This window comes from Pristiophorus japonicus, chromosome 3, assembly GCF_044704955.1.
Source record: "Pristiophorus japonicus isolate sPriJap1 chromosome 3, sPriJap1.hap1, whole genome shotgun sequence".
Taxonomy (NCBI): Eukaryota; Metazoa; Chordata; class Chondrichthyes; family Pristiophoridae; genus Pristiophorus; species Pristiophorus japonicus.
In genome coordinates, this window is record NC_091979.1 from 293,396,305 (window position 1) to 293,423,096 (window position 26,792).

Below are 26,792 nucleotides of genomic sequence, written 5' to 3' on the forward strand. Positions count from 1 at the left end.
TGAAGGGAGCAGCAGGGACAGGAAGGGATTGAAGGGAAGGGAGGGAAAGTCTGTCCAAGACCCACTAATGGCTATCAACAAGTCACTGTGCCTTTAAATTTTGTGCACTGCAAGATACAGGTTTTTTTCCTTTAAATTTTGTGCACTGCAAGAAACAGTCTTTTTTCCTTTACATGTCGTGCATTGCAGAATGCAATTTTTTTTTAACTTTAAATATTGTTGATTGCAGGGATCAGTTATGTGTCCATAAGTGTTAAAGCATTGTATTATGTAGGGTTTTGTGTGTGTGTGTGTGTGTGGGGGGGGGGATATTGAGAGTGTTCAAGATTGGTAAAAATTGTCCTTTGATCTTTGACATTGTGCAAATGACACACAAGACACCAATCAGTTACAGAATAGTCAGCATGGTGGCACAGAGTGGCGAGGCAATGCTCAAACCTCCCATTCCCCGTTCAAGCAAACCGGTCAATGATGAGCTGCCGACATAAGGCTCTTGCAGCAGACACATCTCCACGCTGCCTCCCCTGTGGTTGTGGTGCTTGTGGTATGGGTTCCTCGGCAGGCTCCTCTTCCTCGTCCTCCTCCTCCTTAGGTGGTTCTGCAATCCTCATTAGCAATGCCTGTCCCCTCATGATGGCTAAGTTGTGTAGCATGCAGCACATGACAATGAACTCGGAGACCTGCTGAGGTGAGTATTGAAGGCTGCCTCCAGAGTGACATACCAATTGTCTGTTAATGATGTTGCAAGTGGCTGCATGGCTGTCATTATAGCGCTGCTCGAATTCTGTGGCAGGGTTCTGGAGCGGGGTCATGAGCAGGTGGCCAGGCCGTATGCCTTGATCCCGATCAGCCAGCTCTGACCTTGTCTTTGTCGCTGAAACATGCGTGAGACACTAGATGAAAGCATCATGTGTGCTCCCTGGATAGCAGACATTGACTGTAAGGATGCACTGAGTGTGGTCGCAGAACAGCTGAACACTTAGGGAGTGGTATCCCTTTCTTTTTCGGAAGACCTCTGCATTTTGTGTTGGTGCTCGCAGGGCGATGTGTATACACCTGCAAATCGTCCAAACCCTATAACACTCTCATTCTGGCTATCCCTGCTCATTGGGAACTTTGTGAAGTCCATTCTGCGTGCATACAGTGCCCTTGTCACCTGGTGAATGCAGCAATGTGTAGCAATAGAAGGTCAGCGCCACAGTAACCTTCACCTCGCTGGGCAGCAGTCCTATTGGCGCTGGTAGGCTGCATACAGGAGCTAGCATATTTCTGTCAGCACTTCTTTTCTGAAGCGCAGCCTTCGGACGCACTGCGCATCAGAAATGTGGAGGTATGAGCGATGTTCCTGTAAACCCGTGGGGGGTAAGGCCTCCTCCCCAAATGTCTGCGACCTCTACGATTTCATTGTAAACCATGGACAATAAGCCTTCTTCCAGCTTAAAGCCGCCTTCCAATAGCAACCAGCATGATTTGCTGCTGAACTACCATTGCCCCCAATTGAATTCTCTTATTGACCTTGAAAACAAAGGGTTAAGTCACATAAAAGTACCACTTTAAAGTATACACTCACGCAGCATTCTACGCACAATTGTGGCAGTCACTGATAACTGCGATACAAGATTCTTCAACCTCCCTTTAAATATGGTTCCAATTGCGCCTGCTGTACTCTGGCACCACCTGTTTTTTTTGGTCGGGTCCTGGGGCAGCCGCAAAATCAGGCATTAGGCCCGAAAGTTCCACCCAGGGCGCTAGCGCAGCCTTGCATGACGATTGACGTCATCCTGATGGTCAAAACGGAGGGTGGGTCGATACGTTTTTGCACTGTCGCAAAACCGGTGCTGAAATTTCCTGCCGGGCGCTAAATCCTAGATGCCCCGTTTGACGCCCAGAAACACCATTTACCGCCCCGCCAAGGCGCAAAATCTGCAGAAAATCCAGCCCCTTGAGTCCGAGGACCGGCCGCGAGCTTGACGAGGTGGCAGGAAGAGTGCTGGCACAGGATGAATGCATCATGGCTCGTGCCAGGATAGCGGACATTGACGGTGAGGATTCGCTGTGCATGGTAGCACACCAACTGCACATTAAGCGAGTGGTAGCCTTTGTGGTTCCGGAATGATACGTCCTTACTATACAGTATAAATGCACACGAGGCCCATGCTTGAGAGAAGGTCAGTCTGTGACCTGTCCTTTATTCCATAGCACTCAGCTGATGGAAGTGGGTGGAGCTTCCCCTTTTATATCTGAAGGTCCAGGTTAGGAGAGTCTCCCACAAGTTCACCACCTAGTGGTCATTGTTCTCACGGTGTACAACTTAGGTCAGATTATACATGGGTTACAATGCTGGTTGAATACATGACATCACCACCCCCCCCCCCCCAAAGTCTTATTGGGATCACAGGTAGAGTCTCTCTGGTGGTTTATGCTCTCTTGTAGAGCGCCTGAGTTGGGGCTCCGGTTGTTGGGCGCTGGCCTGAGTGTCTGCTGTTTGCGTTGCCTTAGGCCTGTCCGGACTGCCCACAGTGACTGGGCTCTCCTCCCTTTGGTTCCGGTGTTCGGTCACCTGTGGTGGAGTGAACTCTATATCGTGTTCTTCCTCTGCTTCTTCTATGGGGTTGCTGAACCTCCTTTTTGTTTGATCCACATGTTTGCGGCAGATTTGTCCATTGGTAAGTTTAACCAGAATCCTATTTCCCTCTTTGGCAACCACAGTGCCTGCAAGCCATTTGGGCCCTGCAGCGTAGTTGAGGACAAAAAACAGGGTCATTTACATCAATACATCGCGCCCTCGCATTCCTGTCATGGTAGACATATTGTGACCTGGCACCTGCTCTCGACAATTTCTATCATGGTGGGGTGTATAAGGGATAACCGGGTTTTGAGCGTCCTTTTCATTAGCAGCTCTGCGGGTGGAACCCCTGTGAGCGAATGTGGTCAGGATCTGTAGGCCAACAGGAGGCGTGATAAGCGGCATTGTAGGGAACCCCCTTGGATTGTGAGCATCCCCTGTTTGATTATCTGCACTGCTCGTTCTGCCTGGCCGTTTGAGGCCGGCTTGAATGGTGCCATTCTGACATGGTTAATTCCATTGCCTTCCTTGAAGTCCTGGAATTCAGTGCTTGTGAAGCACGGGCCATTGTTGCTGACCAAGATGTTCGGTAGACCGTGGGCGGCGAACATTGCCCGTAGACTTTCTAACGTGGCAGAGGATGTGCTTGAATTTAAAATGTCACACTCGATCCATTTGGAGTAGGTGTTGACTACAACCGAAAACATTTTTCCCATGAAAGGACTTGCGTAGTCCACATGGATGCGTGACCAAGGCTTAGCGGGCCATGGCCAGGTGCTAAGGGGGGCTTCCCTGAGCACATTGCCCAGCTGGGCACACGTGTTGCACCTGCGAACACAAAGTTCCAGATCTGCGTCTATCCCTGGCCACCAAACGTGTGACCTGGCAATTGCCTTCATCGTGACAATGCCCGGGTGCTCCTTGTGGAGTTCTCTGATGAACACCTCTCTGCCCATCTGGGGCATGACTACGCGGTTTCCCCACAGTAGGAAATCGGCCTGAATCGAGAGTTCATCCCTGCGCCTGTGAAATGGTTTAAATTCCTCAGGGCATGCCCTGTACGTGGCTGCCCAGTCCCCATTCAGGACACATTTCTTGACGAGAGACAATAGCGGGTCTCTATTTGTCCAGACTTTGATCTGACGAGCTGTCACGGGTGAGCCTTCGCTTCCGAAAGCTTCAACAACCATGACCATCTCAGCAGCATGCTCAGTAGCCCCCTCAGTGGTGGCTAGTGGGAGTCTGCTGAGTGCATCGGTGCAGTTTTCGTTGCCCGGTCTATGCCGAATAGTGTAGTCATAGGCAGTTAACGTGAGTGCCCACCTCTGTATGTGGGCCAATGCGTTTGCATTTATGGCCTTGTTGTCGGCCAAAAGGGACGTTAGGGGTTTGTGATCTGTCTCCAGCTCAAATTTCCTGCCAAACAGGTACTGATGCATTTTCTTTACCGCATATACACATGCGAGCGCCTCCTTTTCTACCATCCTGTAGCCCTTTCTGCCTGGGACAGACTTCTGGAGGCATAAGCTGCCGGCTGTAACTGACCCTTGAAAGTGACATGCTGCAACACACACCCGACACCATAGGACGACACATCGCACGTTAAAACAAGTTTCTTACATGGGCCATATAGCGTTAACAGATTGTTGGAACATAACAAATTGCGTGCTCTATTAAAAGCCCTTTCCTGGCTGTCCCCCCAGACCCATTCGCGACCTTTGCGTAGGAGCATGGGTAGCGGCTCTAGCAGCGTGCTCAATTTGGGAAGAAAGTTACCAAAATAGTTCAGGAGGCCCAGGAACGAATGCAGCCCCGTCGTGTTACGGGGTCTGGGTGCTCTCTGGATCACTTCCGTCTTGGACGCAGTAGGGCTGATCCCGTCTGCTGCTACCCTCATTCCCTGGAATTCTACCTCTGGAGCTAGGAAGACGCACTTCACCTTTTTCAGTCGCAGCCCTACCCGGTCCAGTCTGTGTAGCACCTCCTCCAGGTTGTGGAGGTGTTCTTCAGTATCGTAACCCGTGATGAGGATGTCGTCCTGAAAAACCACCGTCCCTGGAATCGACTTGAGGAGGCTTTCCATATTTCGTTGAAAGATCGCGGCGGCCGAGCGAATCCCGAATGGACATCTATTGTACTCAAACAACCCCTTGTGTGTCGTGATGGTGGTCAGCATCTAGAGTTCACTCCTCCACAGGTGAGCGAACACAGGTACCAAAGGGAGGAGAACCCAGTCACTGTGGGCAGTCCAGACAGGCCTGAGGCACCGCAAACAGCAGACACTCAGGCCAGCGCCCAACAACCGGAGCCCCAACTCAGGCGCTCTACAAGAGAGCGTAAACCACCAGAGAGACTCAACTTGTGATCCCAATAAGACTTTGTGGGGGGGAGGCGATGTCATGTATTCAACCAGCATTGTAACCCATGCATAATCTGACCTAAGTTGTACACTGAGAACAATGATCACTAGGTGGTGAACTTGTGGGAGACACTCCTAACCTGGACCTTCAGATATAAAAGGGGAAGCTCCACCCACTTCCATCACTTGAGTGCTATGGAATAAAGGATAGGTCACAGACTGACCTTCTCTCAGCAGGCGGTCCAATTCGCCTTTTATCTTTTCCCGCATCACGTACGGCACCGCTCTGGCCTTGTGGTGTACTGGCCTGGCGTCCAGGTTTATGTGAATCACGACCTTGGCCCCCTTTTCATCAAAATAGTGCTATGGGATCTGTTAATTCCATCGGAGGTGGCAGAATCAGTTTAACGTCTCATCTGAAAGATGGCACTTCTGACAGTATGAACCATCAGAGATTTGATTCTATCAATTTCAGCTAGCATGCAACCACCAAATGCAACGCAAGTCAGGTGTATATCTGCTTCTTTGGGAGAATGCTGCACTAGAATTTTGATACTCCTGTACAGTACTGAGGCAGTGCTGCACTGTCGGAGACTGAGGATAAGCAGGGAGGTTGTAAGAGAGCTGTGTCATCTGTTTCATGAAGGCTGCCATAAATGATGAATCATTCATATGACATGCCAGTGGACATCAAAGTCACTAGGATCCTCAATTTTTAAATGCCAGGCTCTTTTCACATTATCCCTAATGTTATCTGCAAGTGTAGATCAATAACTTCATCACTTTCACCACTGGCAAGCAACATCATGATTTGACAACACAATGCTGACAGGTCTATTGGCTTTTCAAAAATCCAGAATTTAACTAATGGAACCCACATTGCCATTTGGGATCTGTTCACATCACAGTGCCATGTATGAACCATCAGAGATTTGATTCTATCAATTTCAGCTAGCATGCAACCACCAAATGCAGCGTAATTCAGGGTATATCTGCTTCGTTGGGAGAATGCTATTATTTTAAGGTAATCATCTGTGCCACACTTAAAAGGGAGGCAACTTCAGGGAGCAGTGCGAGCTGGTGCAGGAGGGCGGTGGCAGCGAAGAGTGACGTCATCAAGATCCAGGTCGGTGGTTGGAGCATGGGCAGATACAGCAGGAGTGATGAGAGACTGTGGAGGGATGTGATCGGGGCCCAGGAGAGTCGTGAGTTCGAGGCCAGGGACCCAGGGGCAGCACGGGCCAGTCCACACTGCGATATGTGTGTGCACTAGGTCCGTGCAGCAGAGCAGGTCTTCAGTCATCTTGGATAACCCTTGACACTGGACCAGGGCCGTGTGGTGGCTGGTGTGCAACGGCCACCACACATTAAAAAAATCCAAGCACAGGCATCTTCCACCCTTCAGGATGTAGTTCAGGACCTGGAATATTAGGTCCTTCATTGAACCACCTGTGAACTCATCCTTTTTTGGCGTGGAAACAAGTCATCCTCATTTTGAGGGATTGTCTATGATGATGATGACTTAAAAGGAGAAGGAAGGAAGGATGAGTCCCAGGAGACAGCCATGAATCATGACACACTTGTACCAACCATTCAACCATTAACAGAAGAGTTGCAGATGTGACAAGGCTCAGGCCAAACATACCCCCTCAAACTTAAAGCAGTGCTTCAAATGTTTTAACTAATCAGAGAGTGCCTTATATTACAGCTCCCCCAAAGCGCACAATAGGCTGTCCAGTGAAGTGGCAAGATCAATAATGAAGGCTAGCATTAAGCAGACATTTAAGTCCATTCAAAGTACAGGGAAGAGCAGTGCAGCTGTTAACAATGTAATATTTATGCCATAGAGGCTGTTAGCCGAAGGGACACCAAGTTTGATAACTATACACGAGAAGAGTGAGTCAAATAAGGGAATCCATTTATCGTAGGAATAGTCACTCTTCCCATAGAAATATAGAAACATAGAAAATAGGTGCAGGAGTAGGCCATTCAGCCCTTCTAGCCTGCACCACCATTCAATGAGTTCATGGCTGAACATGCAATGTCAGTACCCCCTTCCTGCTTTCTCGCCATACCCCTTGATCCCCCGAGTAGTAAGGACTTCATCTAACTCCCTTTTGAATATATTTAGTGAATTGGCCTCAACTACTTTCTGTGGTAGAGAATTCCACAGGTTCACCACTCTCTGGGTGAAGAAGTTTCTCCTCATCTCGATCCTAAATGGCTTACCCCTTATCCTTAGACTGTGACCCCTGGTTCTGGACTTCCCCAACATTGGGAACATTCTTCCTGCATCTAACCTGTCTAAACCCGTCAGAATTTTAAAAGTTTCTATGAGGTCCCCTCTCATTCTTCTGAACTCCAGTGAATACAAGCCCAGTTGATCAAGTCTTTCTTGACAGGTCAGTCCCGCCATCCCGGGAATCAGTCTGGTGAACCTTCGCTGCACTCCCTCAATAGCAAGAATGTCCTTCCTCAAGTTAGGAGACCAAAACTGTACACAATACTCCAGGTGTGGCCTCACCAAGGCCCTGTACAACTGTAGCAACACCTCCCTGCCCCTGTACTCAAATCCCCTCGCTATGAAGGCCAACATGCCATTTGCTTTCTTAACCGTCTGCTGTACCTGCATGCCAACCTTCAATGACTGATGTACCATGACATCGTTGCACCTCCCCTTTTCCTAATCTGTCACCATTCAGATAATAGTCTGTCTCTCTGTTTTTACCACCAAAGTGGATAACCTTACATTTATCCACATTATACTTCATCTGCCATGCAAAACCCACTCACCTAACCTATCCAAGTCACTCTGCAGCCTCATAGCATCCTCCTCGCAGCTCACACTGCCACCCAACTTAGTGTCATCCGCAAATTTGGAGATACTACATTTAATCCCCTCGTCTAAATCATTAATGTACAGTGTAAACAGCTGGGGCCCCAGCACAGAATCTTGCGGTACCCCACTAGTCACTGCCTGCCATTCTGAAAAGTACCCATTTACTCCTACTCTTTGCTTCCTGTCTGACAACCAGTTCTCAATCCATGTCAGCACACTACCCCCAATCCCATGTGCTTTAACTTTGCACGTTAATCTCTTGTGTGGGACCTTGTCGAAAGCCTTCTGAAAGTCTAAATACACCACATCAACTGGTTCTCCCTTGTCCACTCGACTGGAAACATCCTCAAAAAATTCCAGAAGATTTGTCAAGCATGATTTCCCTTTCACAAATCCATGCTGACTTGGACCTATCATGTCACCTCATTCCAAATGCGCTGTGATGACATCCTTAATAATTGATTCCATCATTTTACCCACTACTGAGGTCAGGCTGACCGGTCTATAATTCCCTGTTTTCTCTCTCCCTCCTTTTTTAAAAAGTGGGGTTACATTGGCTACCCTCCACTCGATAGGAACTGATCCAGAGTCAATGGAATGTTGGAAAATGACTGTCAATGCATCCACTATTTCCAAGGCCACCTCCTTAAGTACTCTGGGATGCAGTCCATCAGGCCCTGGGGATTTATCGGCCTTCAATCCCATCAATTTCTTCAACACAATTTCCCGACTAATAAGTTCCTCCTCCTTACTAGACCCTCTGAACCCTTTTATATCCGGAGGGTTGTTTGTGTCCTCCTTAGTGAATACCGAACCAAAGTACTTGTTCAATTGGTCTGCCATTTCTTTGTTCCCCGTTATGACTTCCCCTGATTCTGACTGCAGGGAACCTACGTTTGTCTTTACTAACCTTTTTCTCTTTACATATCGATAGAAACTTTTGCAATCTGTCTGAATGTTCCCTGCAAGCTTCTTCTCGTACTCCATTTTCCCTGCCCTAATCAAACCCTTTGTCCTCCTCTGCTGAGTTCTAAATTTCTCCCAGTCCCCGGGTTCGCTGCTATTTCTGGCCAATTTGTATGCCACTTCCTTGGCTTTAATACTATCCCTGATTTCCCTTGATAGCCACGGTTGAGCCACCTTCTCTTTTTTATTTTTACGCCAGACAGGAATGTACAATTGTTGTATTTCATCCATGCGGTCTCTAAATGTCTGCCATTGCCCATCCACAGTCAACCCCTTAAGTATCATTCGCCAATCTGTCCTAGCCAATTCATGCCTCATACCTTCTTTAAGTTCCGGACCTTGGTCTCTGAATTAACTCTTTCATTCTCCATCCAATGCAGAATTCCATCATATTATGGTCACTCTTCTCCAAGGGGCCTTGCACAACGAGATTGCTAATTAATCCTCTCTCATTACACAACACCCAGTCTAAGATGGCCTCCCCCCTAGTTGGTTCCTCGACATATTGGTCTAGAAAACCATCCCTTATGCACTCCAGGAAATCCTCCTCTACCGTATTGCTTCCAGTTTGGCTAGCCCAATCTATGTGCATATTAAAGTCACCCATTATAACTGCTGCACCTTTATTGCATGCACCCCCTAATTTCCTGTTTGATGCCCTCCCCAACATCACTACTACTGTTTGGAGGTCTGTACACAACTCCCACTAACGTTTTTTGCCCTTTGGTGTTCTGCTCTACCCATATAGATTCCACATCATCCAAGCTAATGTCCTTCCTAACTATTGCATTAATCAAAACTCTTTAACCAGCAATGCTACCCCACCTCCTTTTCCTTTTATTCTATCCTTCCTGAATGTTGAATACCCCTGGATGTTGAGTTCCCAGCCCTGATCATTCTGGAGCCACGTCTCCGTAATCCCGATCACATCATATTTGTTAACATCTATTTGCACAGTTAATTCATCCCCCTTATTACGGATACTCCTTGCATTGAGACACAAAGCCTTCAGGCTTGTTTTTTTAACACCCTTCGTCCTTTTAGAATTTTGCTGTACAGTGGCCCTTTTTGTTCTTTGCCTTGGGTTTCTCTGCCCTCCTCTTTTCCTCATCTCCTGTCTTTTGCTTTTGTCTCCTTTTTGTTTCCCTCCATCTCCCTGCATTGGTTCCCATACCCCTGCCATATTAGTTTAACTCCTCCCCAACAGCACTAGCAAACACTCCCAGTAGTACTCGTTGCATCAGGCATGGGAGGAAACTGCTGGAAGGTGTCAGTGCGTTATTCCAAGCCTAGCATACTGCTCGATTTAAAAAAAATATGGGTTGACAATCATGTTTTGTATCATTTAAAAGTTGAAATAATAATTGGTTAATCATTATTATCTCCCCAACAATTTCTAGGATATTGGGGTCAAGTTTCCTGCCCTGTTGCGCTCAGGCTCTAGGGAAATTTATTGCATCTGTCAAGGCCTCTCTGCGTCTGATTTTGGTTATCTGCAACATTTGCATGACCCAAGAAGGGCTTTATACTGGAAAAAGGGGTAGAAGCTGGAGCTAAGCTGCAAATGTCAAAATAATGTAGCTAGGTCCCAGCTGACCACAAGGCTTACTGTCTGCTGTTCTCCAGCAGCAGCAAGAAAACCCCAAAGCCAGAAGATCCGGATGGGAAATGAATTATAAACATAGAAACATAGAAAATAGGTGCAGGAGTAGGCCATTCGGCCCTTCGAGCCTGCACCGCCATTCAATAAGATCATGGCTGATCCTTCACCTCAGTACTCCTTTCCCGCTTTCTCTCCATACCCCTTGATCCCTTTAGCCGTAAGGGCCATATCTAACTCCCTCTTGAATACATCCAATGAACTGGCATCAACAACTCTCTGCGGCAGGGAATTCCACAGGTTAACAACTCTCTGAGTGAAGAAGTTTCTCCTTAACTCAGTCCTAAATGACGTACCCCTTATCCTAAGACTGTGTCCCCTGGTTCTGGACTTCCCCAACAACGGAAACATTCTTCCCGCATCTAACCTGTCCCATCCCATCAGAATCTTATACGTTTCTATGAGATCCCATCTCATCCTTCTAAACTCCAGTGTATAAAGGCCCAGTTGATCCAGTCTCTCCTCATATGACAGTCCAGCCATCCTTGCAATCAGTCTGATGAACCTTCGCTGCACTCCCTCAATAGCAAGAATGTCCTTCCTCAGATTAGGAGACCAAAACTGAACACAATATTCCAGGTGAGACCTCACCAAGGCCCTGTACAATTGCCGTAGGACCTCCCTGCTCTTATACTCAAATCCCCGAGCTATGAAAGCCAACATGCCATTTGCCTTCTTCACCGCCTGCTGTACCTGCATGCCAACTTTCGATGACTTATGAACCATGACACCCAGGTCTCGTTGCACCTCCGCTTTTCCTAATCTGCCGCCATTCAGATAATATTTTGCCTTTGTGTTTTTGCCACCAAAGTGGATAACCTCACATTTATCCACATTATACTGCATCTGCCATGCATTTGCCCACTCACCTAACCTGTCCAAGTCACCCTGCAGCCTCTTAGCGTCCTCCTCACAGCTCACACCGCCACCCAGTTTAGTGTCATCTGCAAACTTGGAGATATTACACCCAATTCCTTCATCCAAATCATTAATGTATATTGTAAAGAGCTGGGGTCCCAGCACTGAGCCCTGCGGCACTTCACTAGTCAATGCCTCCCATTCCGAAAAGGAACCATTTATCTCGACTCTCTGCTTCCTGTCTGCCAACCAATTCTCTATCCACACCAGTACATTACCCCCAATACCATGTGCTTTGATTTTGCACACCAATCTCTTGTGTGGGACCTTGTCAAAGGTCTTTTGAAAGTCCAAATACACCACATCCACTGGTTCTCCCTTGTTCACTCTACCAGTTACATCCTCAAAAAATTCCAGAAGGTTTGTGAAGCATGATTTCCCCTTCATAAATCCACACTGACTTGGACCGATCCCGTCACTGCTTTCCAAATGCGCTGCTATTTCATTCATAATAATTGATTCCAACATTTTCCCCACTACTGATGTCAGGCTAACTGATCTAAAATTACCTGTTTTCTCTCTCCCTCCTTTTTTAAAAAGTGGTGTTACATTAGCTACCCTCCAGTCCATAGGAACTAATCCAGAGTCGATCGACTGTTGGAAAATGATCACCAATGCATCCACTATTTCTAGGGCCACTTTCTTAATTACTCTGGGATGCAGACAATCAGGCCCCGAGGATTTATCGGCCTTCAATCCCATCAATTTCCCCAACACAAATCCTGCCTAATTAGCATATCCTTCAATTCCTCCTTCTCACTAGACCCTCGGTCCCTGAGTACATCCGGAAGGTTATTTGTGTCTTCCTTCGTGAAGACAGAACCAAAGTATTTGTTCAATTGGTCTGCCATTTCTTTGTTCCCCATTATAAATTCACCCGAGTCCAACTGCAAGGGACCTACGTTTGTCTTCACTACTCTTTTTCTCCACATATCTATAGAAGCTTTTGCTGTCAGTTTTTATGTTCCCGGCAAGCTTCCTCTCGTACTCTATTTTCCCCCTCCTAATTAAACCCTTTGTCCTCCTCTGCTGAATTCTAAATTTCTCCCAGTCCTCTGGTTTGCTGCTTTTTCTGGCCAATTTATATGCCTCTTCCTTGGATCTAACACTATTCTTAATTTCCCTTGTTAGCCACAGTTGAGCCACCTTCCCTGTTTTATTTTTACTCCAGACAGGGATGTACAATTGTTGAAGTTCATCCATGTGATCTATAAATGTTTGCCATTACCTATCCACTGTCAACCCTTTAAGTATCACTCGCCAGTCTATTCTAGCCAATTCACGCCTCATGCCGTCGAAGTTAGCTTTCCTTAAGTTCAGGAACCTAGTTTCTGATTTAACTGTGTTACTCTCCATCTTAATAAAGAATTCTACCATATTATGGTCACTCTTCCCCAAGGAGCCTCGCACAACAAGATTGCTGATTAGTCCTTTCTCATTACACATCACCCAGTCGAGGATGGCCAGCCCTCTAGTTGGTTCCTCGACATATTGGTCTAGAAAACCATCCCTAATACACTCCAGGAAATCCACCTCCACTGCTTTGCTACCAGTTTGGTTAGCCCAATCAATATGTAAATTAAAATTGCCCATGATAACTGCTGGAACTTTATTGCACACATTCCTTATTTCTTGTTTGATGCTGTCCCCAACCTCACTACTACTGTTTGGTGGCCTGTACACAACTCCCACCAGCGTTTTCTGCCCTTTGGTATTCCGTAGCTCTACCCATACCGATTCCACATCATCCAAACCAATGTCCTTCCTTTTTATTGCATTAATTTCCTCATTAACCAGCAATGCCACCCCGCCTCCTTTTCCTTTCTGTCTATCCTTCCTAAATGTTGAATACCCCTGGATGTTGAGTTCCCAGCCTTGGTCACCCTGGAGCCATGTCTCCCTGATGCCAAAAACATCATATCCGTTAACTGCTATCTGCGCAGTTAATTCGCTCATCTTATTCCAAATACTCCTCGCATTGAGGCAAAGAGCCTTCAGGCTTGTCTTTTTAACACACTTTGCCCCTTTAGAATTTTGCTGTAATGTGGTCCTTTTTGTTTTTTGCCTTGGGTTTCTCTGCCCTCCACTTTTACTATTCTCCTTTCTGTCTTTTACCTCTGTCTCCCTTTTATTTCCCTCTGCCTCTCTGCATAGGTTCCCATCCCCCTGCCATATTAGTTTAACTCCTCCCCAACAGCACTAACAAACACTCCCCCTAGGACATTGGTTCCGGTCTTGACCAGGTGCAGACCGTCCGGTTTGTACTGGTCCCACCTCCCCCAGAATCTGTTCCAATGTCCCAGGAATTTGAATCCCTCCCTTCTGCACCACTCCTCAAGCCACGTATTCATCTGAGCTATCCTGCGATTCCTACTCTGACGAGCACGTGGCACTGGTAGCAATCCTGAGATTACTAGTTTTGAGGTCCTGCTTTTTAATTTAGCTCCTAGCTCCCTAAATTCGTCTCGTAGGACTTCATCCTGTTTTTTACCAATATTGTTGGTACCTATGTGCACCACGACAACTGGCTGTTCACCCTCCCTTTTCAGAATGTCCTAACCCGCTCCGAGACATCCTTGACCCTTGCACTAGGGAGGTAACATACCATCCTGGAGTCTCGGTTGCGGCCACAGAAACGCCTATCTATTCCCCTTACAATAGAATCCCCTATCACTATCACTCTCCCACTCTTTTTCTTGCCCTCCTGTGCAACAGAGCCATCCACGGTGCCATGAACTTGGCTGCTGCTACCTTCCCCTGATGAGTCATCTCCCTCAACAGTACCCAAAGCGGTGTATCTGTTTTGCAGGGGGATGACCGCAGGGGACCCCTGCACTACATAAAATGACCCTACCTGTTGCTGTAATACTCTAGCTTGCTTCTGGACCTCCCAGATCTTACAACCATCTGAGGAGGTTCCCTAACACAAGTCTCACAGCCTGCTTTTTGGGGAACCCTTGTGTCTGGGCACTCTATGAATGTAACCTCGGGAAGGTAAGGCACAAGACCTAGGAACATCTCCTTCTGCCTCATTATCCTTGCAACACTGGCCCTACACCTATTGGAGACACAGGCTCAAGCCAACTCATTTAGCAAAGTTCCAGGAATACTGGGACAATGTAAAGGGGACAGAGACTTGATTGAGGGTCTAATGAGAAGGAGGAACTGAAGGATATCCTTATTAGGCGGGAAATTGTGTTAGGGAAATTGATGGGATTGAAGGCCGATAAATCCCCAAGGCCTGATAGTCTGCATCCCAGAGTACTTAAGGAAGTGGCCCTAGAAATAGTGGATGCATTGGTGATCATTTTCCAACAGTCTATCGACTCTGGATCAGTTCCTATGGACTGGAGAGTAGCTGATGTAACACCACTTTTTAAAAAAGGAGGGAGAGAGAAAACAGGTAATTATAGACCGGTTAGCCTGACATCAGTAGTGGGTAAAATGTTGGAATCAATTATTAAAGATGAAATAACAGCGCATTTGGAAAGCAGTGACAGGATAGGTCCAAGTCAACATGGATTTATGAAAGGGACATCATGCTTGACAAATCTTCTGGAATTTTTTGAGGATGTAACTAGTAGAGTGGACAAGGAAGAACCAGTGGATGGGTGTATTTGGACTTTCAAAAGACTTTTGACAAGGTCCCACACAAGAGATTGGTGTGCAAAATTAAAGCACATGGTATTGGGGGTAAGGTACTGGTGTGGATAAAGAACTGGTTGGCAGACAGGAAGCAGAGAGTCGGGATAAACGGGTCCTTTTCAGAATGGCAGGCAGTGACTAGTGGGGTGCCGCAGGGCTCAGTGCTGGGACCCCCAGATATTTACAATATACATTAATGATTTGGATGAAGGAATTGAGTGTAATATCTCCAAGTTTGCAGATGACACTAAACTAGGTGGCGGTGTGAGCTGTGAGGAGGACGCTAAGAGGCTGCAGGGTGACTTGAACAGGTTAGGTGAGTGGGCAAATGCATGGCAGATGCAGTATAATATGGATAAATGTGAAGTTATCCACTTTGGGGGCAAAAACACAAAGGCAGAATATTTTCTGAATGGCAGCAGATTAGGAAAAGGGGAGGTGCAGCGAGACCTGGGTGTCATGGTACATCAATCGTTAAAAGTTGGCATGCATGTACAGCAGGCAGTGAAGAAGGCAAATGTTATGTTGGCCTTCATAGCTAGGGGTTTTGAGTATAGGAGCAGGGAGGTCTTACTGCAGTTGTACAGAGCCTTGGTGAGGCCTCACTTGGAATATTGTGTTCAGTTTTGGTTTCCTAATCTGAGGAAGGACGTTCTTGCTATTGAGGGAGTGCAGCGAAGGTTCACCAGACTGATTCCCGGGATGGCTGGACTGACATATGAGGAGAGACTGGATCGACTGGGCCTTTATTCACTGGAGTTTAGAAGGATGAGAGGGGATCTCATAGAAACATATACAATTCTGATGGGACTGGACAGGTTAGATGCAGGAAGAATGTTCCTGATGTTGGGGAAGTCCAGAACCAGGGGACATAGTCTAAGGATAAGAGGTAAGCCATTTAAGACTGAGATGAGGAGAAACTTCTTCACTCAGAGAGTTAACCTGTGGAATTCCCTACCACAGAGAGTTGTTGATGCCAGTTCATTGGATATATTCAAGAGGGAGTTAGATATGGCCCTTACGACTAAAGGGATCAAGGGGTATGGAGAGAAAGCAGGAAAGGGGTACCGAGGTGAATGATCAGCCATGATCTTATTGAATGGTGGTGCAGGCTCCAAGTGCCAAATGGCCTACTCCTGCACCTATTTTCTATGTTTCTATGTTTCTATGTAACAGGTCTCCACTGTCTTACTTTCTGTAGAGGCTGGGATCTGAGCTTTCCTCGGGTACTACGGAGAGGAATACCAGCCTGATTGTGGTTTACTATTTGCTTTGGAGGTAGAACTTTAAAAAAATTTATCTTTTTTCTAGATTATATACAAATTGCCTAAATTTCAAGTATTTTAGTAGCCAAATTACGATTTAATTTAACTGTAAAGGAAACTAAGAGCACACGGCTACAAATAATACCCAGAGCACTTTGAGGTCGGTGTTATATCCACAGTCAGTGATAGTTTAGGAATCAGAATAGGCTTTTCTCGTTGCCTATGAATCCATGTGCTTCTTCTTTTTACCATATCTTCCATTGTTGCTCGATCAGTTAGAGTAGGAAGCTTTGGAGGCTTTCCTGGGTCACAGCCAGTATATTCACTGACTGATTCATCTTCTTCTATAAGCTTTCTTCCTTTGGTTTTCTAGCAACATTCAAAAATAAGTATTTACAGCTGGGGTTTAGTTTGTCTTATAACTGAAAATGTAACTATTTCATTATTTGTTATATAGTGACCGAACATATCAAGTAGTGGAACACTAGCCAATTAATTTAATGGTGAAAGCAAAATACTGCAGATGGTGGAATCTGAAATAAAAACAGAAAATGCTGGAAAATGCTGACGAAAGGTCGTTGACCCGAAACGTTAACTCTGTTTTTCTCTCCACAGATGCTGCCTGACCCGCTGAGATTTCCAGCATTTTCTGTTTTAATTTAATGGTGGGAGACTTAAGTTCCAAGGTTATAGATCTTTTTAGTTTGCTTTCCTATAGCAAGCAGATTTAGTACATAAAAACTAGAACACATATTGAGAAACACTGGCCACTTCTTGATGGGAAGCACTGGAACATAATTGTTACTGGAGAATTAATCCTACATGCAATCTTTAAATACACTGGAAACCTGTCAATACATTATTAATATACACAAAAATAATTCAAAAAGAATGAGTTAAATATCACCAGGGGTATTGAAACCATATTGAAATAAACCTTCTTGTAAATAATATTTTCCAGTTTTCTTTCTCTTCTGCCTGCCAGTCTGCCTTATCCCAAACCTTGGGCATGATGTAATTTGCATAATGGGGAAAGCACCCATCCCATTTATAATGCTACTGGGTTATCCATCCTGTGGGGGTACTGAAATTTCAGAGCAACACTTTGCTGCTCTGGGCTGACAGGTCTGGGCGATGCAGAGACCAGTCTGGGCCATACTCTCTATTTACATGTCCAAAGGGAAAGATTATGTGCTCACTGCACTCTGATTGTTGTACCATTGTGATACAGTATTCTGGGCCATACTTATGGCCACATATTGGCAAATACATCTGCTTCATACCAGGGTACATGTGGGATGTAACTAGCAGGATTTCTGAGGAGCCGGTATCTCATCAGTCCTGCCTCCAATGTGAAGGCATGATGAAATTTCTCACAGGCCAGAAAGGGGCAGAATTTGAACCCCCTCCCCGACATGCAAATTGCATGGACTCTGCAGCAAAAACAGATTGGAATTTCTCGTCCAAAAATCAAAACAATAACTGGAATATCAAACAGCTTATCAGAACATGTACGTCAAAATGTGAAAATCTGTACACAAAATCTGCTTGCCTTAGTCAACAGCAAGTTTGATCACTTCTATAGTGATGGATTTACCACCTAGCCTTGGTAAAGTACCAGTTGAACCAAACAAAGCTAATTCAGATATATCAGTGGATGGACCGACAACGATCAACCGGGACCTTTTCGTGAAGAAAATCCTGCTGGGAACATGTGGCATGAAAGTCACCGATGTCTTCGCCTTGCAGGACCTCCCAAAGAGAGGTTACTTTGATGTGACCTTCAGAACCGTCACCCTATGCCTGAAGTTCCTGAAGGGACTGAAGGAGGCGAGTGAACCGCTGCGCTCATTGCTGACTTGAGAGCCACTGTTCACCCTCCCGTCGCAGAGAAGACGCACTATCACAGTGCAGATGTACAATCCCCACATCCCGGTCATTGATGTGCTGACTTTCCTCGCCAGGTATGTCGATGGGGCAGGAAACAGCAGCGACTTGAAAGACTTGCACGTGATTTGGACCAGCAAGCGCCAGATCCAGGTCACCATGAAGGTGGTCACCAGCGGAACCATCCTGCACCCCCCCTCCAGCTTCGCCATCAGAGGAAGTCGGGGCTACATGGTGCATGCTGGCCAACCCAGTGTGTGCCGGGCCTGCGCGAAGGCAGGCCATGTGGCGGCAAGCTGAAAAACTGTCATCTGCCGAAACTGCAAGAACGAAGGCCACCAGACAAAGGACTGTAAGGAGACCAAGTGCTGCAACCTCTGTGGTCTGGCTGGGCACCTTTACAAAAACTGCCCCAAATGCAACTTCAGCTATGCGCAGGCAGCAAAGAACATTGCATGAGAGGAGGAGGAAGCTGAGGAACACAGCACTCCAGAGGAGACCCACACCCTCCCCCCGACCAATGCCCTGGGCAAAGAAGCAACCGCCCCCGTGGACTCGGAATGAGTCGGTGAGGAAGAGAAGCCTGCTACGGCGAGCTGCGAGACACCAGCAGCCAGCAGTGAAGCTCTCCCCCAGCGCACCGAGTCCAGGAACTAGGAGACAGCAGACGATGAAGCGGGATGGGAGACTGTCAAGAAAAAGGCCCGCAAGCGTAAGGAGAACAGGCGAGCAAGGGCCCCTGCGGAAACGACAGGGAAGAGGCGGCTAACAACCATGACAGACAGCGGCGACGGCAGCTCGCCTGATGAGGAAAGGCAAGAAAAAGCCCCTTACTACCGCCACCAAAACAAGAGGCAATACGCTAACCCACAGCCACAGGCGACCGGGAGCAGTGAAGCGACCAGCGCAGCCCCGCTCCAGGAACCCGCGAACAGCGAAGCGCCCAGCACACACGAGCTCCGGAACACCGGGAGCGAAGAAGCGACCAACGCAGACCAGCTCCGGGAGAATGGGAGCAGCGAAGTGCCCAGCACACCCCACCTCCGGAATACCGGGAGCGACCCAGCGATTGAAGCACACCAGCCCGAGACCGACACGACTGATGAAAAGAGGGAACCACCAACACCAGGCGAGGACAGTGCAGAGGACATATTGGACCTTATAACAGCACTGCAGCAGTCCCCTGGTCGAAACACTCCCACGGCAGAGGATGACGACCACGTCAGCCCAGGTGCAATAGACTTGTATAGTTTAAACCTATTCATGACGGAACTGGCCACTGGGCAGACCTCGGACTTAAAGGATGATTTATTTGAAGTGTAATGTTTGTAACTGTAAACAGTAACTTTAAAATGGATTTAAAAATAGCTACTATTAACATGCATAGCGTAAAATCCACTACACGATGTGTTTCCACCTTGGGGTACCTCGCCAAGGTCAAAGCGGACCTGCTGTTCTTGCAGGAGCACTCCAGCAGTTACCGGCAGTGGTCACAATGGTGGGCCCATGGACCATCCATATGGTCAGGAGGCAACGATTGCTGGTCTTCCGGCCTCGGCATTCTGCTGCAGGGAGGCCACTTCACCATCACCGAAGTTAAGGAGGTGGTGGGCGGCCGCCTCCTCGTAGCAGATGTAATGTACAAAAATTCCCCTCTAAGGCTAATTAACGTGTATGCCTCGCCTCTCAGAAGCGAGCGTCTGGCCCTCTTCCAGCAGCTCCCACTGCTGCTGGCGACGTCCAGGCCGGTCATTCTGGGCGGTGACTTCAACTGCATCAGCAATGCGGCAGGACGATCCAGCAGAGCCGACAGCAAACTGGACGCCACGTCCAGACTCCTGATGGATGCGGTAAAAGATGCCAAGCTGTGCGACGTCTTCAGCAACCCTGCAGACGGAGCACCGCACAGATACACCTGGTCAAGACCAGACGGGTCCGTCCGTTCCAGAATAGACTTCCTGTTTGTGTCTAAACACGCTCAAGGTCAGATCTACCGACGTCACGCTGACCACTGCCTCCTACTGGCCGACTGTCGCCCACAGGAAAACCAGAAAGTTGGCAGAGGGATATGGAAGCTGAACGTGAAACTGTTGACTCCGGAAAACATTGAGGAACTCGAGAGGGATTATAAAGGTTGGAGAACCGTAAAACCCCCCTGCGATTCCCCGATGCACTGGTGGGAAACAATCAAGATGAATATCAAGAGGTTCTTCATCCTCAAAGGTGTTCAGGAGGCGATAGGGAAACAGAGGGAATTGTCCCAACTCCAGACGAATATGCAAAACCTGCTCCTGCTGCAGTCGATGGGGGTCGATGTCGCGGAGGAACTCGAAGAGGTGAAGGGCCAGCAAGCCTGACACTTTGCCTCAGAGTCCTCCAAGATCATCTTCCGCTCCAGAGTCCACTCCGTCGAGCAGGATGAGACGTGTTCACGCTTCTTCTTCCAAAAGGTACACAGGGGGAGCTCTGTGATCACCAGCCTAAAGGAAGACGACGGTTCTGTGACGTTTTCGCAGCCTGACATGCAGAGGATTAGCAAATCCTTCTATGCCGGGCTGTACGATGTCAATCCCACAGACCGCACGGCCTCCCAGTCTTTCCTGTCGTCTATTTCGGAGGTCTTAGACGACAGCGAGCGGGAGAGTCTGGACCACCCGCTAACTCTGGACGAGCTGACAAAGGCCGTCTGGTCCTTCGAGATGAATAAAACTCCTGGAAGCGACGGCTTACCGTTCGAGTTGTATTCGGCTCTGTGGGACTGGATAGGCCCAGACCTGCTGGAAGTGTACGAGGGTATGCTTCTGGCTGGCAGTATATCAGAATCGATGAGGGAAGGCATCATCACCCTCATCTACAAGCAGAAGGGGGAGAGGGAGGAAATCAAAAACTGTCGGCCCATTTCGCTGCTCAATGTGGACTACAAGATCCTGTCAAAGGTTATCGCCAACAGGGTCAAGTCTGCTCTTGAGCTGGTGATTCACCTGGACCAGACCTGCGCTGTCCCCGGCAGGAAGATCTCTGATAGCCTCGCGCTACTCAGGGATACGATCGCCAACGTGCGGGACAGGGGGGTGGACACCTGCTGAATCAGCTTAGACCAGGAGAAAGCCTTTGACAGGATATCGCACACGTACCTGATGGACGTGCTCTCCAAAATGGGGTTTGGGGAGGGTATCCGCAATTGGGTCCAACTGCTCTACACAGACATCAGTAGTACAGTTCAAATCAACGGGTGGGAAACTGAAAGCTTTCCAATCAGATCTGGAGTCAGGCAAGGCTGTCCTGTCTTGTTTGTGTGTTGTATCGAGCTCTTTGCTGAGTCCATCAGGAGGGATGCGGGCATTAGAGGGGTGACGATCCCAGGCAGCGGAGGCGCTCAGGTCAAGACCTCCCTGTACATGGACAACGTCGCCGTCTTTTGCTCGGATCCGCAGTCGGTCCACAGATTGCTCGCAATCTGCGACCAGTTTGAACTGGCCTCGGTAGCAAAGGTCAATCGCAGCAAAAGCGAGGCCATGCTCTTTGGCAACTGGACCGACCGATCCTTTACTCCCTTCACCGTTAAACCAGATTACCTGAAGGTGTTGGGAATATGGTTCGGAGTGGACGGGGCATGCGCCAAAAACTAGGAAGAGCGTATCGCCAAAGTGAAGCAAAAACTGGGATGGTGGAATCTGCGCTTCCTCTCCATGGCAGGAAAGAACCTGGTCATCAGGAGTGAGGTCCTCTCGGGGTTGCTACACGTGGCACAGGTCTGGCCCATCTCTCGCTCCTGTGCGGCGGCAGTTACCCGGGCCGTCTTCCACTTTGTCTGGAGGTCCAAAATGGAACGTGTCCGCAGAGACACAATGTACAAATCTCTGGACAGTGGAGGAAAGGATGTTCCGAACTTGGCCCTCATCCTGATGGCCACCTTTGTGTGCGGCTGCATCAAGCTGTGCACAGACCCCCAGAACGCAAACACCAAGTGTCACTACGTGCCGAGGTTCTACCTGTCCCCTTTGTTGCGAAGGATGGGCCTGGTCACGCTGCCGCGAAATGGCCCCACCAGCTGGACCATGTCTGCCCACCTGTCCTTCGTGGAAAAGTTTTTCACAAAAAAACCCTTTGACCACAAGGCAATAAAACAGTGGTCAGCACGTAATGTCCTTGACGGCCTACAAAAGAAGGAGAGGCTAGACCCTGTTGGGTGGTTCCCCAAGCAGACTGTCGAACTCGTTTGGCAGAATGTCTCATCGCCAGAGCTGTCACACAAGCACCAAGACGTAGCTTGGTTGGCGGTGAGGAGGGCCTTACCCGTCAGAGCAGACATCTCAGCAGCACGGCACGGTGCCCCCGAGTCGGCTGCGGGGCGGATGAGACTGTCACCCATCTCCTTCAGGATTGCGCCTTCGCAAGGCAGGTTTGGAAAGAGATGTAGTGGTTGCTGTCGAGGTTCATCCCAAGCAGCTCCATAACACAGGACTCTGTGCTCTATGGGCTGTTCCCAGGGACACACACCGAGACAGACATCACCTGCTGCTGGAGGACCATCAACTCGGTCAAAGACGCTCTTTGGTCTTGCCAAAACTTGCTGGTCTTCCAGGGCAAGGAGATGTCCACGTCTGCACGTTGCAGACTGGCGCAATCCAAGATCCAGGATTACGTGCTGAGGGACGCACTTAAAATTGGTGCAGTCGCCACAAAGGCACAGTGGGGAAGGGCCACAGTTTAAAGCCCTTCTGCCACGGTAAACCCGGGGACAGGAATCAGTTCAAAACTCCCCTCGGACCGTACTTGTAACTTCTTTTTTGTGTACATGGAGCATCATGATCTGTAAACACCTATGTAGTGCCATGTAGGTCTGTTTCGTGATGCACATTGGAAAGGAAAAGTGTAAATGTACTGTCACCCATTCCGTGTACTGTATAGTGGCACATGTAATGTAATTTGTTGAATGTACTACAATGTATCCCGTATTGTACCGAATTGTACTTGAACTGAAAAGCAAGGAAATGTATCGAACGGAACTGCCATCAGCACCCAAATGTAGTGTATGGGATTGCTGACTGCAGCTAAATATACTGAACTGCTTTTGAATGTACGGTACAAATTTTTATATGAATAAAGTATATTTTGAAATTTTTAAAAAATCAGTCCACTGCCTATTATGCATAAAACCTTAATTCTCCTACCTACAGGAAGCCAAAAAAGAGGATTAGGTTATATTAAAAAAAACACTGAACAGACAAAAATATTAAGCTTTTTTACCCTATATAAACGTCTTAAATGTGGACATCATTAATTCTATATATTCCTAATTTTGAGGGTGTAATTATATACCTGTTTGTTTTGCCAAATTTGCAATTTTTCATTGTACATCTCCATTTCTTTCCTAAATTCTTCTTGAAGTTCTTGTTCTAGTTCAATTACTTCTGCAATGTACTCCACTTCACATTGCTTTCTAAGTGTTTTATAATTTACTTCCAACCTGTTTGCAACAGATGTCCTTCATTTACTATATGTTGAAAAGAATTATTGCATTTTAAATATTGCAGGTAATATTTCTAATAAAGAAAAAATATCTTTAACTTATACTAACTGCACTTTTATCATTTTATTTGGCGGAGTGATTATTTGTACGAACAAATTTGAGTAGTTCTGCGCATGCACATTGCGGCCGCGATTTCCCCTACTTTGGCGTCGCCAAGGCAGGAAATGGCGGCGGCGGGGGATGACCCTACTCCTGCGGTGGTCTCGGCCAAAAAGATCTTTCCCTAATGGGCCTTGTTAGGCCCGCTCTGTGCATTTTCTGGCCCAATTAAAAGCAGCGGGTGTAGTCACCGGATGACGCGATTCTTGACGGTTTATTTAAAGGGGCCATGTTTGCTGACAGTTTCTTTTTCAGAACTTAACCTGGTGTGAGTGAATGCAGATCTCAGCCATGACTTCAGAGAGGCAGAGATCAGCGCTTTGTTTTTGTGATGAGTCTCTCCATCATCTTGTGGAGGGAGTGAGAGCATGTAGAGAGGTTCTTTTCCCTACGGACCGCAGGAAGAGGCCTCCCCAGCAGCCAAAAGCAGCATGGCTTCACATAGCCCAAGATATAACAGCCATTTCAGTAGTGCCTCGCACCTGGATCCAGTGCTGGAAAAGGTTCAATGATCTTCTAAGATCAGGAAAAGTGAGTATAAAGCTACACTTACCTTGATGCTGCTGTACCTGTCATCACATCCCCACCATTGTGCAACCATACCCTTGCACAGCATTACTCACCCCAAGATCCCTTGGACCTTAATTCATCCCTCTCTCCCTATTTACATTATCAGGTCCCCATCTTATTTTCCATCCCTCACACTCAGCCTCATCATAATGCAATGACAGCAAGTAGTAGCACAAAAGGAGGCAACTTGGTATCGCCAAAGTTTCCCTGTAAAGCTGTATCCCGTTCCATTAATTACGCTCATTCCATCGGTCTCAATCAACCTTCTCTACTTTCCCTCCTTGCAGAAAAAGATTGCCCACAATAAGAGGGAGAGAGAGAGAGAACAGGAGGAGGCCCTCAATCGATATATTATTTGATCCATGCAGAGGATGCAGTACTGGAGATTCCTGGAGTGGTGGAGCTTCCGGAAGTGGGGGATGGAGAGAGGGGCTCAATAGAAGAAGCTGATGACAGAACTATTATCCATACAGTTGCATGTCTTTCATCAGTCACTCATATGGGATGTTATGTGAACAGAAAATAAATAGTCATGATGTGTATAATGGTATGTGTCTGCACTTGACATCTCATATATGTAACTCATGTCTTGACTCTCCCACAGGTTCATCAGGAGCAACCCCCACCCCCCCGCCACCCCCACTGTCCACGAGCAAGAGCTACAAGACTCCTCAGAGGAGCCTTCAGCCTCTGAGGGTGCAGCGTCATCTCAGACAACGCAACCCAGCACCAGCGCAGTTAAACACACCTCGGTGGATCCATCGTGAAATAGAGCAGTGTTGTTACCTGGTATCTCACAGATCACAAGTGAGCAAGAACAGATGATGGAGACAGATTAAGCAGTGGAAACTCCTTGTCGGAGGGCGTGGCGTCTGCTAGCTCTACTCTGTTGCATGCAGACACTGAGCCTCGGGGGCCATCCAGGAAGTGGGCAATCCTGGAGCTGCAGGAACAAGTGCAGGAGGCTTTGACTGGTTTTACGAATGCGGTGACTGCGAGTGTGCAGAGAATGGAGGAGTCCTTCTCCACCTGAGCATCACCATGGCGCAGTCAGTAGCATCTATAGCTTCCTCGATGGATTGGATGGCCACCTGCATGGAGGAATCACAGCGCCAGTGTAATGACAACATGGTTTCACTTCTAAATAGATGGGCATTTATGGAGGATAGATGGGCATCTATGAAGCAGAGAAACCAGAGGCTCATAGACATCCTTTGTAGGAGGGATGTCAGTATAAACGCAGGCCCTCATGGCCCCATTAAAGTGTAGTAAGGTGCTCTCCAGCTCCTTGCTATCAGGGAAGTGTGGGTGGCCCATGAGAGGGATGATGGTGGGAGGGGATATGGAAGTGGGGGTTTCTTTCCAAGCACTCCAACTTACATCTCCTTGCTCACCCCTCAGTCAAAGCCCTAGATGTCTCCCAGGACAGTGATGGCTGAGTCTGCCCTTGCACAGTCGCAGGAGGAGCAGACTTTGGCAGGGCCCTCACAGGCTCCAAAACCCAGAAGACGACCGCCAAAGGCGTCTAAGCAGGGAGGTGAGGAGGTAGCACCATGTAGAAACATCCAGAAAAGAAAGATCCCACACAAATAGTCACAAGGGTATTCAATCGGGTGTGTTTCTCAGTATCAGTGTGACGTTTGTAATATATATGGACCAATGCTATTAAATCATTTATTTGTCACATCTTGCAGTCACAGCCAAATGTGTGAGATCCAATGGAGGTGGCAGAGTGTATGGTCAGGGCTGATTTGACATCCAGCAATGGTGGTGAGGATAAAAAAAAGGGACTAGTAATTGTTTATCTGATTTATGTTGTTGGTGTGGGGTCATGCCAACATGCAGACGCCTGTGGCAGTCAAATGTGTGACCACAACAAAGTTAGTTGAACCTGACATTTATGAGGGCATCCCTGGCATGACGGGCAGCAACATTCTCATGTACTGGTCCCAATGGCACCACCGGCTCCTCCAGGTGTTCCTCAATATCGTTGCCAACATCATGGTGCTCCTCCTCCAATGAGGCTCTGCGTCATCTTCCTCATCCAGTGCTAATCCTCTCTGCTGCACAATCTTGTGCAGGGCGCAGAAGATCACGACTATTCTGGAGACTCTGGCTGGTACATATTGAAGGGCTCCTCCCGATTTGTCCAGGCATCTGAACCGCATTTTCAGCAAGCCTATTGTTTGCTCAATTATACTTCTGGTACAGATGTGGCTCTGATTATATCGTCCCTCAGCCTCGTTTGTTGGCCTCATCAAAGGTGTCATGAGCCAGGTCTTGAGGGGCTAGCCCTCGTCACCAAGCAGCCAGGCAGAAAGACTGTTTGGTGGAGCAAAGAGCTGAGGGACGGTGGACTGACGCAGGATGTAAGAATCATGGCAGCTGCCAGGGAACTTGGTGCACACATGGATGATTATCTTTCTGTGGTTGCAGACCAGCTACATGTTGAGAGTGGAAGCCCCTGCAGTTAACAAAGGCTATT

The 26,792-nt window shown here is 47.7% G+C and overlaps 1 protein-coding gene across 1 annotated transcript in view; it reads right to left on the reverse strand.

The window, feature by feature from the left end:
* LOC139255875 (protein CC2D2B-like) overlaps positions 1 to 26,792 on the reverse strand; it is a 558,271-nt gene that overhangs the window by 265,342 nt on the left and 266,137 nt on the right. The window contains exons 17-19 of the mRNA XM_070874046.1: positions 25,337 to 25,398; positions 23,428 to 23,575; positions 16,364 to 16,587 (exon numbers count right to left, since the gene is read on the reverse strand). Of these exons, the coding sequence (XP_070730147.1) occupies positions 16,364 to 16,587; positions 23,428 to 23,575; positions 25,337 to 25,398 (434 nt within the window). The remainder of the gene's footprint in view (positions 1 to 16,363; positions 16,588 to 23,427; positions 23,576 to 25,336; positions 25,399 to 26,792) is intronic.